At 38.2% G+C, this 15,788-nt stretch overlaps 1 protein-coding gene and 1 non-coding gene across 4 annotated transcripts in view; both read right to left on the bottom strand.

The window, feature by feature from the left end:
• Positions 1-6,508: 6,508 nt before the first annotated feature.
• The window catches only part of HSDL2 (hydroxysteroid dehydrogenase like 2), a 94,071-nt gene continuing 84,791 nt past the window's right edge, over positions 6,509-15,788 (bottom strand). For all 3 annotated transcript variants that reach the window (XM_059925328.1, XM_059925327.1, XM_059925326.1), the window contains exons 10-11: positions 15,226-15,354; positions 6,509-6,677 (exon numbers count right to left, since the gene is read on the bottom strand). In XM_059925328.1, coding sequence (XP_059781311.1) covers positions 6,565-6,677; positions 15,226-15,354 — 242 coding nt within the window. In that variant the 3' untranslated portion in view covers positions 6,509-6,564. The remainder of the gene's footprint in view (positions 6,678-15,225; positions 15,355-15,788) is intronic.
• On the bottom strand, positions 8,631-8,703 carry TRNAW-CCA (transfer RNA tryptophan (anticodon CCA)). Its single transcript has one exon. It is a non-coding gene; the product is annotated as a tRNA-Trp (tRNA).

Below are 15,788 nucleotides of genomic sequence, written 5' to 3'. Positions count from 1 at the left end.
GTCATATATGGCCTTTATTATGTTGAGGTAGGTTCCCTCTATGCCCACTTTCTGGAGAGTTTTTATCAGAAATGGGTGTTGAATTTTGTCAAAAGCTTTTTCTGCATCTATTGAGATGATCATATGGTTTTTATTCTTCAATTTGTTAATATGGTGTATCACATTGATTTGCGTATATTGAAGAATCCTTGCATCCCTGGGATAAATCCCACTTGATCGTGGTGTATGATCCTTTTAATGTGTTGTTGGATTCTGTTTGCTAGTATTTTGTTGAGGATTTTTGCATCTATATTCATCAGTGATATTGGTCTGTAATTTTCTTTTTTTGTAGTGTCTTTGTCTGGTTTTGGTATCAGGGTGATGGTGGCCTCATAGAATGAGTTTGGGAGTGTTCCTTCCTCTGCAATTTTTTGGAAGAGTTTGAGAAGGATGGGTGTTAGCTCTTCTCTAAATGTTTGATAGAATTCACCTGTGAAGCCATCTGGTCCTGGACTTTTGTTTGTTGGAGGATTTTTAATCACAGTTTCAATTTCATTACTTGTGATTGGTCTGTTCATATTTTCTGTTTCTTCCTGATTCAGTCTTGGAAGGTTATACCTTTCTAAGAATTTGTCCATTTCTTCCAGGTTGTCCATTTTATTGGCATAAAGTTGCTTGTAGTAGTCTCTTAGGATGCTTTGTATTTCTGCGGTGTCTGTTGTAACTTCTCCTTTTTCATTTCTGATTTTATTGATTTGAGTCCTCTCCCTCTTTTTCTTGATGAGTCTGGCTAATGGCTTATCAATTTTGTTTATCTTCTCAAAGAACCAACTTTTAGTTTTATTGATCTTTGCTATTGTTTTCTTTGTTTCTATTTCATTTATTTCTGCTCTGATCCTTATGATTTCTTTCCTTCTGCTAACTTTGGGTTTTGTTTGTTCTTCTTTCTCTAGTTTCTTTAGGTGTAAGGTTAGATTGTTTACTTGAGATTTTTCTTGTTTCTTTAGGTAGGCTTGTATAGCTATAAACTTCCCTCTTAGAACCGCTTTTGCTGCATCCCATAGGTTTTGGGTCGTTGTGTTTTCATTGTCATTTGTCTCTAGGTATTTTTTAATTTCCTCTTTGATTTCTTCAGTGATCTCTTGGTTATTTAGTAACGTATTGTTTAGCCTCCATGTGTTTGTCTTTTTTACGTTTTTTTCCCTGTAATTCATTTCTAATCTCATAGCGTTGTGGTCAGAAAAGATGCTTGATATGATTTCAATTTTCTTAAATTTACTGAGGCTTGATTTGTGACCCAAGATGTGATCTATCCTGGAGAATGTTCCGTGCGCACTTGAGAAGAACGTGTAATCTGCTGTTTTTGGATGGAATGTCCTATATATATCAATTAAATCTATCTGGTCTATTGTGTCATTTAAAGCTTCTGTTTCCTTATTTATTTTCATTTTGGATGATCTGTCCATTGGTGTAAGTGGAGTGTTAAAGTCCCCCACTATTATTGTGTTACTGTCGATTTCCTCTTTTATAGCTGTTAGCAGTTGCCTTATGTATTGAGGTGCTCCTATGTTGGGTGCATATATATTTATAATTGTTATATCTTCTTCATGGATTGATCCCTGGATCATTATGTAGTGTCCTTACTTGTCTCTTTTAACATTCTTTATTTTAAAGTCTATTTTATCTGATATGAGTATAGCTACTCCAGCTTTCTTTTGATTTCCATTTGCATGGAATATCTTTTTCCATCCCCTCACTTTCAGTCTGTATGTGTCCCTAGGTCTAAAGTGGGTCTCTTGTAGACAGCATATATGTGGGTCTTGTTTTTGTATCCATTCAGCCAGTCTATGTCTTTTGGTTGGGGCATTTAATCCATTCACGTTTAAGGTAATTATCGATATGTATGTTCCTATGACCATTTTCTTAATTGTTTTGGGTTTGTTTTTGTAGGTCCTTTTCTTCTCTTGTGTTTCCCACTTAGAGAAGTTCCTTTAGCATTTGTTGTAGAGCTGGTTTGGTGGTGCTGAATTCTCTTAGCTTTTGCTTGTCTGTAAAGCTTTTGATTTCTCCATCAAATCTAAATGAGATCCTTGCCGGGTAGAGTAATCTTGGTTGTAGGTTCTTCCCTTTCATCACTTTAAGTATATCATGCCACTCCCTTCTGGCTTGCAGAGTTTCTGCTGAGAAATCAGCTGTTAACCTTATGGGAGTTCCCTTGTATGTTATTTGTCGTTTTTCCCTTGCTGCTTTCAATAAGTTTTCTTTGTCTTTAATTTTTGCCACTTTGATTACTATGTGTCTCGGCGTGTTTCTCCTTGGGTTTATTCTGTATGGGACTCTCTGCGCTTCCTGGACTTGGGTGGCTATTTCCTTTCCCATGTTAGGGAAGTTTTCGACTATAATCTCTTCAAATATTTTCTCTGGTCCTTTCTCTCTCTCTTCTCCTTCTGGGACCCCTATAATGCGAATGTTGTTGCGTTTAATGTTGTCCCAGAGGTCTCTTAGGCTGTCTTCATTTCTTTTCATTCTTTTTTCTTTAGTCTGTTCCGCAGCAGTGAATTCCACCATTCTGTCTTCCAGGTCACTTATCCGTTCTTCTGCCTCAGTTATTCTGCTATTGATTCCTTCTAGTGTAGTTTTCATTTCAGTTATTGTATTGGTCATCTCTGTTTGTTTGTTCTCTAATTCTTCTAGGTCTTTGTTAATCATTTCTTGCATCTTCTCAATCTTTGCCTCCATTCTTATTCCGAGGTCCTGGATCATCTTCACTATCATTATTCTGAATTCTTTTTCTGGAAGGTTGCCTATCTCCACTTCATTTAGTTGTTTTTCTGGGGTTTTTGCTTGTTCCTTCATCTGGTACATAGCCCTCTGCCTTTTCGTCTTCTCTATCTTTCTGTAACTGTGGTTTTTGGTCCACAGGCTGCAGGATTGTAGTTTTTCTTGCTTCTGCTGTCTGCCCTCTGGTGGTTGAGGCTATCTAAGAGGCTTGATGGGAGGCTCTGGTGGTGGGTAGATCTGACTGTTGCTGTGGCGGTCAGAGCTCAGTAAAACCTTAATCCACTTGACTGTTGATGGGTGGGGCTGGGTTCCCTCCCTGTTGCTGTGGCGGTCAGAGCTCAGTAAAACCTTAATCCACTTGACTGTTGATGGGTGGGGCTGGGTTCCCTCCCTGTTGGTTGTTTTGCCTGAGGCAATCCAACACTGGAGCCTACCCGTGCTCTTTGGTGGGGTTAATGGCAGTCTCTGGGAGGGCTCACGCCAAGGAGAACTTCCCAGAACCTCTGCTGCCAGTGTCCTTATCCCCACGGTGAAACAGAGCCACCACTCGCCTCTGCAGGAGACCCCCCAACACCAGCAGGTAGGTCTGGTTCAGTCTCCCCCAGGGTCACTGCTCCTTCCCCTGGGTCCCGATGCACACATTACTTTGTGTGTGCCCTCCAAGAGTGGGGTCTCTGTTTCCCCAAGTCCTGTCAAAGTCCTGCAATCAATTCCCACTAGGCTTCAAAGTCTGATTCTCTAGGAATTCCTCCTCCCGTAGCCGGACCCCCAGGTTGGGAAGCCTGACGTGGGGCTCAGAACCTTCACTCCAGTGGGTGGACTTCTGTGGTATAAGTGTTCGCCAGTCTGTGAGTCACCCACCCAGCAGTTATGGGATTTGATTTTACTCTGATTGCGCCCCTCCTACCGCCTCACTGTGGCTTCTCCTCTGTCCTTGGACGTGGGGTATCCTCCTTGGTGAAGTCCAGGGGCTTCCTGTCAATGATTGTCCAGCAGCCAGTTGTGATTCTGGTGCTCTCGCAAGAGGGAGTGAGAGCACGTCCTTCTACTCCGCCATCTTGGTTAATCTCCAAGAGATTCTGATTTAATTGTCCTGGGATGTTGTCTAGACACCAGGGATCAACAAACCATCTTTAAAATGCCTAAATAACTTCATCAAACACTAAAAAGCCGAATGGCATGGTTTCCCTCCATACCATTCCATTTCAGAAACAGGGGTCAAATGGATACTGAACCACACACAAAATGGACATTCAAAACTTCTGGGAGACTCTACAACCTCAGTGCAGTTAATGGGCAAGATCCAAGAGAAGGGAACACATGAATTCATTAAGGCAGCTGGGGGATGTGGCAAGAGAGAAAGCTTTAGGAATGTAGCTGTGGTACCTTTATTTATAGTGAGCAGTACAGACTGCTCACTACGTCTTAGTGATAATAAGCAAAAAGAGGCTGCAGATGACCTCATCCAACTCCCTCAATTACTGATATGAAAACCAGGGCCCTGTGGAAAGATTTTCTTCTGATATCCTAAAGCCTTTTAATTAGCAAGTTCATGTTTCAGTAACCAAACTCCAGAATTCCTGCCTCACAATATTTTCTAGTTTTTATTTTCCCAAAGCTTTGAAGCCATGTGGAAAATGCAGAGAAAGGAGAAAAGTCTTTAGAAAATTTCAGTAGAAAAGGAGTCTGCTGGCAACATCTGACAGGGATCCTAATGTGGCTGGAAATGAACGGGAGATGCCAAGGGAGTTGTGAGGCTGCCACATCAAAGTCAATCTATCTGGGCTTCACCGAGGGGGAAGTGCGGTCTTCAAGTTCTATCCAAGGCCAATGTACAGGGAGGTTGTTGGAAAGGGCTTGTTAATTTTGACCTTGGACTAGTCCTTTCCTATCTCTGATCCTCTGTTTCCTCATTTGTAAAATACAGATTAAGTGCTCCTAATGTTATGATTCTACAAAATGTCAGAATTAGCTAAGTTGCTTAACAGCACAATAATATTAGTGAGTGGAAGGTGAGAAGTGAAAGAATTACACTGAACAGTATTTTTAACTGATTAAAAGGAAAGATAGGAGCTTAAAAAAAAAAAGTTTAACTTTTTTAAAACAAGAAATGAAACAGAGAAGGACCCTGTGGGGCCATCCTAGGTACAAAGCCTTTCTGTGTCCCCTATTTCTTGTTTGTAGGAAATAGGCTTCATTCAGCCTCCTTGACCTTCACTGAGTTACAAAGGGCAGATTCAAACAGTTGCTAATCAGGGAAGGGAGGGAATGCAGAAACAGGGGAGGAGCAGTCAAGAAACAATAGTGCAGCCTTGGGGCAGGGTCCTGGTGCCTCCTCAAGGAATATATATAACAATATCTTTGAGTTCTTCTGTAAGAACTAAGGCCCCCACCCAGGTGGAGGATGGTAACTTCAGGTTGAGCACAAGATTTCTGAAACACCTCCCTGTTACCTCACCACCAACCAATCAGAAGAAAGTCACACAGCACTCACCCCAAATTCTGCCTATAAAAACTTCTCCCTGACAACCATTGGGGAGTTTGGGTTTTCTGAGCACAAGCCACCCATTCTCCTTGCTTGGCCCTGTAATAAACCTTTCTCTGCTACAAACACCAATGTTTCAGTTTGTTTGGCCTCACTGTGTGTAGTGCACAGGAACTTGTGTTCGTAACAGAAATACAAACAAACTATTGCATTAGTTTACTAGGACTGCAATAACAAAATACCACAGACTGAGTGGCTAAAGCAACAGAAATTTCTTACAATTCTGGAGACTAGTCTGAGATCGAGGTGTCAGTAGGTTTGGTTTCTTCTGAGGCCTCTTTCCTTGGCTTGCAAATGACTGCCTTCTTGCTGGTCCTCACATGGTCATTCCTCACTAGACCTCACTAGGTCATTCCTAGTGTGTGCCTCCTTGGTCTCTCTTTTGTGTCCAAATTTCCTCTTATAAGGACATCAGTCAGACTGGATTATGGCCCACCCTACCCTAAAAGCCTGGGTTTTAACTTACCTCTTTAAAGATCTTATCTCCAAATACAATCAATTCTGAGATTCTGGGGGTTAGAACTTCAACATATGAAGGGGGCATACCATTCAGCCCATAACAACCATCTATTCTAATGTTCTCATTTCAAAACACTGTGACCAAGTGCACACTTTTGGGGAGGAATTATCTTAGGATAGATATTTTTACATACTTTAAAATAGGATATATATACTGCAGTTAGTTGAATTACATGAATAATATTTTCCTATAGGTAAAATACCTTACACTTAGGTAGTTAACAAAATATACTTTTTGTTTAATTTGTCTTCACAAATAGTATTTATTAAGTAGTTTATTATGTGATTTCTGTGAAAATGTAATATAGAAGATTTTCTTTAAAACAAATTTATAAAAATCTAAAATATCATTAGTATACAATCCTAAACTGAAAAGTTTAAAACAGACTAGTCTCATTTTACATGGGAAAAAGATATAAAAGAGTAATGTTGCTGCTTGACCCTGACTGATTACTAATAATACTTTTCCCAGAAGATGATGGTGTATGAGATACAGGACTCAGAGGGCAAAACTCACAAAATAAGAAAAACAGAATGTCTTAGAATTCTACTTAATGATGCTTATGTTTGGTTGGCTAGCTGTTTTAATTACAATTTCAACTCTTACAGATACAGAAATTCTATTTTTTCTAGAACAAACATGCATATCCTTATCATATAATAGGGATGAAAACAAACATTCAATTTTAACTATTGAACCCTTTTATTTTTGAGCTTAGCGGTCAACATTTTTTTTCTCTTCACAGCCTGGCATTCATCTGATTCATTAGTTTCTCCAATTTGATTGCTAGGGCCATGTTTCCTTTAATCTTCAATCTTCCTGACATGAATGCTATTGTTGGTTTTAGTTTCCCTAAAAAGAGAAAATGAGAGAGGAAAAATCAGCCATTAGTGCCCTTAGGGATGTACCGCTTCAAGAACATGCTTATAAAAAGAATCTCTGAGTTCTATAAACCTCTGAAACACAGAAATTTCTTTTATAGCATCTTTTTATCAGTATCTTGGGAATCCCAATTCCTAGATTTAGATGTTAACTATATCTTGTAGTATGAGAGATAATATAAAAGCAACAATCAACAAAAGATTACATCAAAAAGCAGAAGATGCAACATGCACAGTACACTGAAGAATAGATGGCCCTCAAATGAATTGTAGTAAACAAATACTATCTATTTTAGTTATTTTCCAATCTATTATAGTTCATTAAACTCTTAACATTTCAAGTTGAGTCAAAAAGTCAAATGGTATAAATGCATATAATTTTCTTAAGAAATGACATTAAAAGTATAGTGTATGGACACAGAAGTACGTCTTAGCAGTATTTTAACCACAGAAATGCCAGAATGTAAAATGGGGCATTAAAACAGAATTGTAGCTAATAACAACATATAATAAATAGGAGCTCCATGAAGGGAGGGAACTTTGTTTTTATTTGCTACTCTCATTTCCCAATCTTTTCACTGTTAGGCTTCAGCTAAAAAACTGGCTCCTTGCTCTCTCACTCTGCAGTGAAACCCACCAGTCCACAGCCCCACTCATGCATACACAGCTTCCAATCAGCTTTACATAGCCTTGCTTGTTAAAGATGAATGGGCAGCAAATGGAGACCAGGAAAAAAAAAAAATCACCCCAAAACCAAAAACAAATCAAAGCAATTTGGGGGAAACAGAGACTGCAGGCATAGAAGAAACAGAAATGAAACAAATGAACAAATTAAAAGTTCTGTAATTCATGTCCTCATTGATAAGACAAGCTGTGACAATGTATCAACAACAGGATGCTAAGAAAAGGGGTAAGGAGGAGAAGCACAGGAAATGGGTATTGAAGAGAGAGGTAGTGGGAGAAGCAGGTGAAGGTGAATGGAATGGGGTAGAGTGAGGAGGAAGAAGGGGGCAGTAAGAGAAGAAAAAATAAGCTGAGAAAACATGAGTGAACTCTTGGAAATTAAGATTTTGATATATCCACAATATTAGAATGTAATAGAAAGGAGACACTTGCAATCTTCTGGTCACAGCAGTCTCTCTATTGCAAAATTCCCCCTCCCGCTATTACAGAAGGCTCTCTCTATGAACCAGCACCCCCCCCACCCCCGCCACAATAATCTTTTGAAATAAAATTTTCCTTACTATATATACATATTTTTTTTTAAAGGAAAGAATAAGGCCCTAAGTGTAAGGTGATTAAATCAGAGATTTAATGTTTTCTTCAGAAAGTGAGAACTGAGAAAACTGAGATAGCTATCAAAGAAATAATATAAGATACATTCCCCAAGAGCCCATCAAGTATCCAGGAAGATGAATGAAAAAAAACCTTGTATCATTGTGAAATTTCAGAACACTACAGAGAAAGAGATCATTTTGATTCCAAAACTTTCAGAAAGGGGAGTGGTGGATACAAAAGATTAAGAATAGTATCAAATCCTCCATCGTAATCTTAGAAGGTGGAACAATGACTTCAATGACTTCATTTTCTGAGGGAAAATGAATTGCAACACAGAAATCTCTACCCAGACAAATAATCAATGTGTTGGGAGAATACAGGTAGTTTTAGATACTCACAAAAATTGCCTCTTATGTATCCTTTATAATGAAGCTACTGGAGAATGGGTGCCACCAAAATGAGGATGTAAACCAAGAAAAAAGAAAGAGATACAGGAAACAGGAGATTCAATGCAGGAGAGAGTTACAGAAATTTCTAGGATCACAGCTGTGTAGCAGACTTAATGAGCTATCTGTTTAGAACCCATTTCTTTTTCTTTTTCTTTTCTTTTCTTTTTTTTTTTTGGCTGCACCACACACCTTGCAGGATCCCTGACCAGGGATTGAACCCGGGGCCCCAGCACTGGAAGCATGGAGTCCTAACCACTGGACCACCAGGGAATTCCCCATGAGCTATCTGTTTGGATTGTAATAAGAAGACAAAGAGCTCCAGAAAAAAAGTACACTGACAGGTAATCTGACACAGGGAGAATGAATTCTTAAAACTCAAAAAAAAAATTAAATTAAACAGATAAAAAAATCCAGTTACAATGGGAAAAGGACCTGAATAGACATTTCTTCAAGGAATATACACGTATGACCAATAAGCACATGAAAAAAATGTTGAACAGCATTTGTCATTAGGGAAATGCAAATCAAAACGACAATGAGATATTACTTCATACTCACTAGGATTGCTATTGTAAAAAAACAAAAAACAAAAACAAGTGTTGGTGAGGGCAAGGATACAGATAAATAGAAATCCTCATACGTTGCTGGTAGGAATGTAAATGTTCAGGTGCTATGGAAAACATTTTCACAGTTCTTCAAAGAGTTAAACGTAGAATTACCATATGACCCAGCAATAAAGAGAAATGAAAACATAAATCTACACAGAAACTTGGACACAAATGTTTATAGCAGCATTATTTATAACAGCCAAACAAAATATCTTTCAACAGATAGTCATAAAAAGAAATGAAGTACTGACACATGCTACAACTTAGATGAACCTTGAAAACATTATGCTGAGTGACAAGAGCCACACACAAAAGGTCACATACTTAATGATTCCATTTACATAAACTATCCAGAATAGACAAATCCACAGAGAGAGAAAGCACATTAGCAGTTCCCATGGGAGGTGGGAAGCTGGAATGGGATGTTACTTAAATGGTATAGGGTGCTCTTCTGGGGTGATGAAAAAGTTTTGAAACTAAAGAGAAGTGGTGGTTGCATAGCATTGTGAATGCACTAAGTTAAATACCATTGAACTGTACACTTTACAAGGTTAATTGTATGTTATGTGAATTTCATCTCCATTTTTAAAGAAGAGAATTAAATACTGATACATGCTACATCAAGAATGAAACCTGAAAACAAGCTAAAAGAAGAAACACACTGCAAAGAAGCCAGTCACACAAAAAAATTCCATATGTATGATTCTCTTCATATGAAAGTCCAGAATAGGGAAATCTACAGACACAGGAAGTAGATTAGTGGTTGCTTAGGGCTAGGGGCAGGAGATGGGGGATATGGGATTAACAGTTAATGGGTCCTGGGTTTCTCTTTTTGAGGTGATGCAAATGTTCTAAAATCAACTGTGGTGATGGTTGCGAACATTTGTGAATATGCTAAAAAAACAGTCAATTGTTTACTTTAAATGGATGAATTACATGGTATGTGAATTATATATCAATAAAAAATTTAAAAAGCTATTGACATAGAACAATAAGTCAAATTGGTAATTAAAAATTTTCCCACAAAAAAATCCCAGGCCCAAGTAGCTTCACTGGTTAATTCATAGGATATAAAATTTACACAAAAGTCAAATGTATTTATGTATACTAGCAACAAATAATTAAAAAATAAAATTAACACAATAATTTCATTTACAGTAGCATTAAAAAAGAATGAAATACTTAGGGGAAAAAAGCATGAACCATAAAAGAAAAAAAATGACACATTAGACTATCAAAACTAAAAACTTTTGTAACTCAAAAGACACCACTGGGCTTCCCTGGTGGTGCAGTGGTTGAGAGTCTGCCTGCCAATGCAGGGGACACGGGTTCAAGCCCTGGTCTGGGAGGATCCCACATGCCGCGGAGCAACTGGGCCCGTGAGCCACAGCTGCTGAGCCTGTGCGTCTGGAGCCTGTGCTCTGCAACAAGAGAGGCCACGATAGTGAGAGGCCCGCGCACTGCGATGAAGAGTGGCCCCCGCTTGCCGCAACTGGAGAAAGCCCTCGCACAGAAACGAAAACCCAACACAGTCAAATAAATAAATAAATAAATAATTAAAAAAAAAAAAAAAAAACACAACTTTAAAAAAAAAAAAAAAAGACACCACTAAGAAAATGAAAAGATAAGTCACAGACTGAGAGAAAATATTTTCAAGTCACATGCATCTGGAGTTTATAAAGAACTCTTACAATTTAATAATAAAAAGACAAGTCAATTTAAAAACAAGCAAAGGGCTTCCCTGGTGGCGCAGTGGTTAAGAATCTGCCTGACAATGCAGGGGACACAGATTCGAGCCCTGGTCTGGGAAGATCACACATGCCAAGGAGCAACTAAGCCCGTACACCACAACTACTGACCATGCGTGCCACAACTACCGTGTGCCAAGAGCCCGTGCTCCGCAACAAGAGAAGCCACTGCAGTGAGAAGCCCGCGCACTGCAACAAAGAGTAGCCCCCGCTTGCCACAACTAGAGAAAGCCCGCGCACAGCAACAAAGACCCAACACAGCCAAAAAGATTAAATAAATAAATAAATAAATAAATAAAAACGAGCAAAACATTTGAATAGACAGTTCATCAAATATAAACAGCTATTAAGCACATGGAAAGATGCCCAACATTATTAATCATTAAGAAAATGAAAATTCAAAGCACGAGATACCACCACACACCCGCTAGAATGGCTATGATAACAAAGACACTGCCATTTGTGACATCATGCATAAACCTGGAGGATATTATGCTGCATGAAATAAGCAAGACACAAGAAGACAAAAACTGTATGGCCTCACTTATATGTGGAACCTAAAAAAGTCAAACCCACAGAGGCAGAGAGTAGAATGGTGTGATGTTGGTCTCAGGGTAAAACTTTCAGTTATAAGGTGAATAAGTTCTAGGGATCTAATGTTCAGCACGGTGACTATAGTTAATAATACTGTACTGTATACTTGAAATTTGCTGAAATTTCCTGAGAGTAAATCTTAAGTGTTCTCATGACAACAAAAAGAAGGTAACCATGCAAGGTGATGGATGTGTTAATTAGCTTGAGTATAGTAATTTCCTAGTGTATACAAATACCAAGTCATCGTGTTATATACCTTAAATATATACAGTTTTTATTTAGCAATTATACCTCAATAACACTGTAAAAAAATAAAAGGCACTAGTTAAGTGCTGGTGAGGATTTGGAGAAACCTGAACCTTTATACAATGCTGACAAGAATATAAAATTAGTGCAGCCACTTTAGCAAAGTTTGGTGGTTTATTAAAAAGTTACATATCAACTTACCACATGACCCAGCAATTAGACTCTTAGAAATCTACCCAACAGAAATGAAAATATATATCCAGACAAATATGTGTATGAAAATATTCACAGCAGCATTATTCATAATACCCCAAAACTTGAAACAACCCAAATATCCACCAGCTGGTGAGTGGGTAAATATGAGGTATATCCATACAACGGAATACTACTCAGCAATAAAAAGGAACTGAACTACTGATACATGCTACCACATGATGGATGAATCTCAAAAGCCTTATGCTAAGTAAAAGAAGCCAAATACGAAAGACTATATACTTTATAATCCCATTTATATGAAATGTCCAGAAACAGCAAATCTATAGAGACAGAAAGCAGGTTAGTGTCTGGCTGGCTGGGCAGTAAAAAGGGGGATTGACTGCAAAGAGACAGAGAATTTTGGAGGGAGTGATAGAAATGTTCTCAAACTGGATTATAAGTGATGGTTGTACAACCCTATACATTTACTAAAAATCATATATACTTATAATGGGTAGATTTTATGGTATGTAAATTATACCTTAACAAAACTGTTCTAAAAAATAACTTTAAAACTACTAGTAAGAACAATTTTATATGTATGTGTATGTGTGTATATTTCTCTTCCCAATATATTAATCAGGTAATCTTGTACAATATATTTTATTTCTATTATAATGCTTTACTATACAGTGGCCTCTACTGGCCAAAAAGAGAGATTTTGATTAGTTGATCAGTAGTTGCTTTAATTTTTTAAATTTATAACATATCCACTCTATAGATTAGGTCACAGAAATGGCTATGGCTTCTTAAAAGAGAATGCTTAGGATATAAGGTCTAAATTGCGCCCATTCAAAGGAGAGTAGATGGGATAAAGAATAAGAATGAAAAGACATAAGAAGCAGAAGCAAAGTTATTTGCTCCCAATCTGAACTGCTGCTATAAAATAAACCTTATAAGGCACTTTCCTGGCGGTCCAGTGGTTAAGACTCTGCGCTTCCACTGCAAGAAGTGTGGGTTCGATCCCTGGTCAAGGAACTAAGATCCCACGTGCCACTTGGCATTGCCAAAATAAATAAATAAAATAAAATAAACCTTATAAGAATATATATATTTTTTAATCACTCATTTAGCTGACTGACCTCCCCTAGCCGATCCAGGAGCACATTGACAGAAAGATATAAATGGAAAGCCCCTTATAAGTTTATGCTACACAAATAAAACGTAAATTAAGGAGGTAACTTGATTCTTTCACCTTCGGAGGGCAAAATAGCATAATGATTTAGAAGTGTATGAGCTGGCGAGTTAGCTTGGATTCGAATTCTAACTCCAACATTGACTCACCCGCCAAGTGACTCTGGGTTTATTATTTAATTAAGCAATACTTCAGTCTCCCTTTTTATAAAATAGAGAAAATCTTTTATCTCAAACCATTATTGGGAATATTGCTTAACTCAATAGTAATCATATACATATTAGCTAAAATTACTGTTATTTTCTGTTTGGAAATTGACAATAATTTTTTTATTTTTAAAGGTCTTTAAGTTCAAAATATTGCATATTTATAAGGTTCAAATTTACCAAACATTTATTTAGCATCCAAAGCACTATGTTTAAGCCCTACAGAGAAAGAGATTTTGAAACACTAAACAAACACTAAAGAAACTATTAAAATGATTAAAGAGGGGCTTCCCTGGTGGCGCAGTGGTTAAGAATCCGCCTGCCAATGCAGGGGACACAGGTTTGTGCCCTGGTCCAGGAAGATCCCGTGTGCCACAGAGAAACTAAGCCCATGCGCCCCAACTGCTGAGCCTATGCTCTAGAGCCTGTGTCACAACTACTGAGCCTGTGCTCTAGAGCCCGCGAGCCACAACTACTGAAGCCCGCATGCCTAGAGCTCGTGCTCCGCAACAAGAGAAGCCACTGCAATGAGAAGACTGTGCACCGCAACAAAGAGTAGGCCCTGCTCGCCGCAACTAGAGAAAGCCTGCACGCAGCAACAAAGACCCAAGTCAGCCAAAAATCAATCAATCAATATATTTATTTAAAAAAAATGATTAAAGTGATAACTATTCATTATCATTAAAAGATGTTGTAATGTACTAAGTACTTTTAATGTACTTTTAAGTACACTAGTACTTTTAAGTACTAGTGTACTTATAATGTACTAAGTACTAAGTGAAAAAGGTTACCAAACAGCAGCAATGCTATAATCTTGTTTTTATAAGCACACTTATATATTTATATACATTCATAAAAATATATATATGACTTTAAACCAAAAATCAACTGATGGTTCTCTTTCAGTAGTACAATAAAAAATAATTTTATTTATTTTCTTTTTTCCGAAGCATATTTTCTAATTTTTGTACCATGAATATTTAGCACTACTGTTTAAAAAAAGGGCGGGAAAGTTCAAGAAACCTCAGTCATTAGTAACATCACACACAAACTGGCTCAGGTAGTATGTAGGCCATTAGCATCCTGGGTTAGAAATGGAAAGCGAGACTTACAGGGCACAGAATACACTATGATCTTCAATTTATGAAGATTAAAACAGAATGAAGAATAAATAACGTTTATAACTCATTAAATGAATCTTTAGGATCTTCAGATTAAAATGTTACAATACTTTTGTTTAAAGTGCTGCTTCTGGGACTTCCCTGGTGGTGCAGTGGTTAAGAATCCACCTGCCAATGCAGGGGACATGGGTTCGATCCCTGGTCTGGAAAGATCCCACATGCTGAGGAGCAACTAAGCTCGTGCACCACAACTACTGAGCCTGTGCTCTAGGGCCCGCGAGCCACAACTACTGAGCCCACGTGCCACAACTACTGAAGCCCACACATCTAGAGTCCGAGCTCCGCAACAAGAGAAGCCACTGAAATGAGAAGCCCACCCACCACAACAAAGAGTAGCCCCCTGCTCTCCGCAACTAGAGAAAGCCTGGACGCAGCAATGAAGACCCAATACAGCCAAAAATAAATAAATTAAGAAAAAAATTTTAAAGTGCTGCTTCTAATAAGTACATGTGTTAATTAACTTACCATCTGGAGTAGTGTTTTAAGAGTAGAAAATAGAAAAAAATTACCCTTAAAATTTTTCTGGCACATTTAGAGATACATGGGCAAAGCAGAAAATTATGCAGATGCTCTTCTTAGTGATGGATTCCACAGAAAGCAGGGTCACTGGGCCACGGGAGATGGCTGCAGTTTCCTATTACAATAGTTGGCAAGACTGAAGCATGATCTTACTCTTGATAAACAAGCTGCAGCTAAGTTCAGCACCTCTGGTAACCAAGGTGTTACTGGAAATGATATCTTAGTCCAACTAGTAGAAATGAAGCCTACCTAACAGAATTTTCCTTGAACAATCAGTAAACAAGTAAAGTTAAAACTCACCTGAAAACATTTTTACAAAATCATCAGTAGACATACTCATCACCACATCTGCCCGATCAGAGGGCTCTCCATATCCGACATTGCCACCCTTGCTTTTAAGATCAAGAAACCATGTTCCACCATCTTCACCTACACAGAAAAGAAAGATGTAGAAATCAATGTTAAAGAAGCCCTGTTTTTCTTAAAGTTAATAACTGTACAATTAGAATAATCATATATAATGCTGTTACCCAGGTTGAAATCCCCAGGCCTCTAACAAATTCAGCCAATATTTATTAAGTACTTATTATGGGCCAGGCACTCGGCTAGGCTCTGAAGACTCCTCAATAACATGGTTCTTACAAAACAGGAAGTGGAGGGTGATGTGGAGTCAGGAAAGCCCAGCTGAGATTTAAAAGTTAAGTAAAAAAAAAAAGTTAAGTAAGAATTTGCTAGATGGGGGACTTCCCTGGTGGTCCAGTGGCTAAGACTCCGTGCTCCCAATGCAGGGGGGCCAGGTTTGATCCCTTGTCAGGAAACTAGATCCCACGTGCCACAACTAGAGTTTACGTGCCACAACTAAG

This window comes from Balaenoptera ricei, chromosome 6 (assembly GCF_028023285.1).
Source record: "Balaenoptera ricei isolate mBalRic1 chromosome 6, mBalRic1.hap2, whole genome shotgun sequence".
NCBI classification, from domain to species: domain Eukaryota; kingdom Metazoa; phylum Chordata; class Mammalia; order Artiodactyla; family Balaenopteridae; genus Balaenoptera; species Balaenoptera ricei.
The sequence above is the reverse complement of the archived record's forward strand: the minus strand, read 5'-3'. Positions and strand labels throughout refer to the sequence as shown.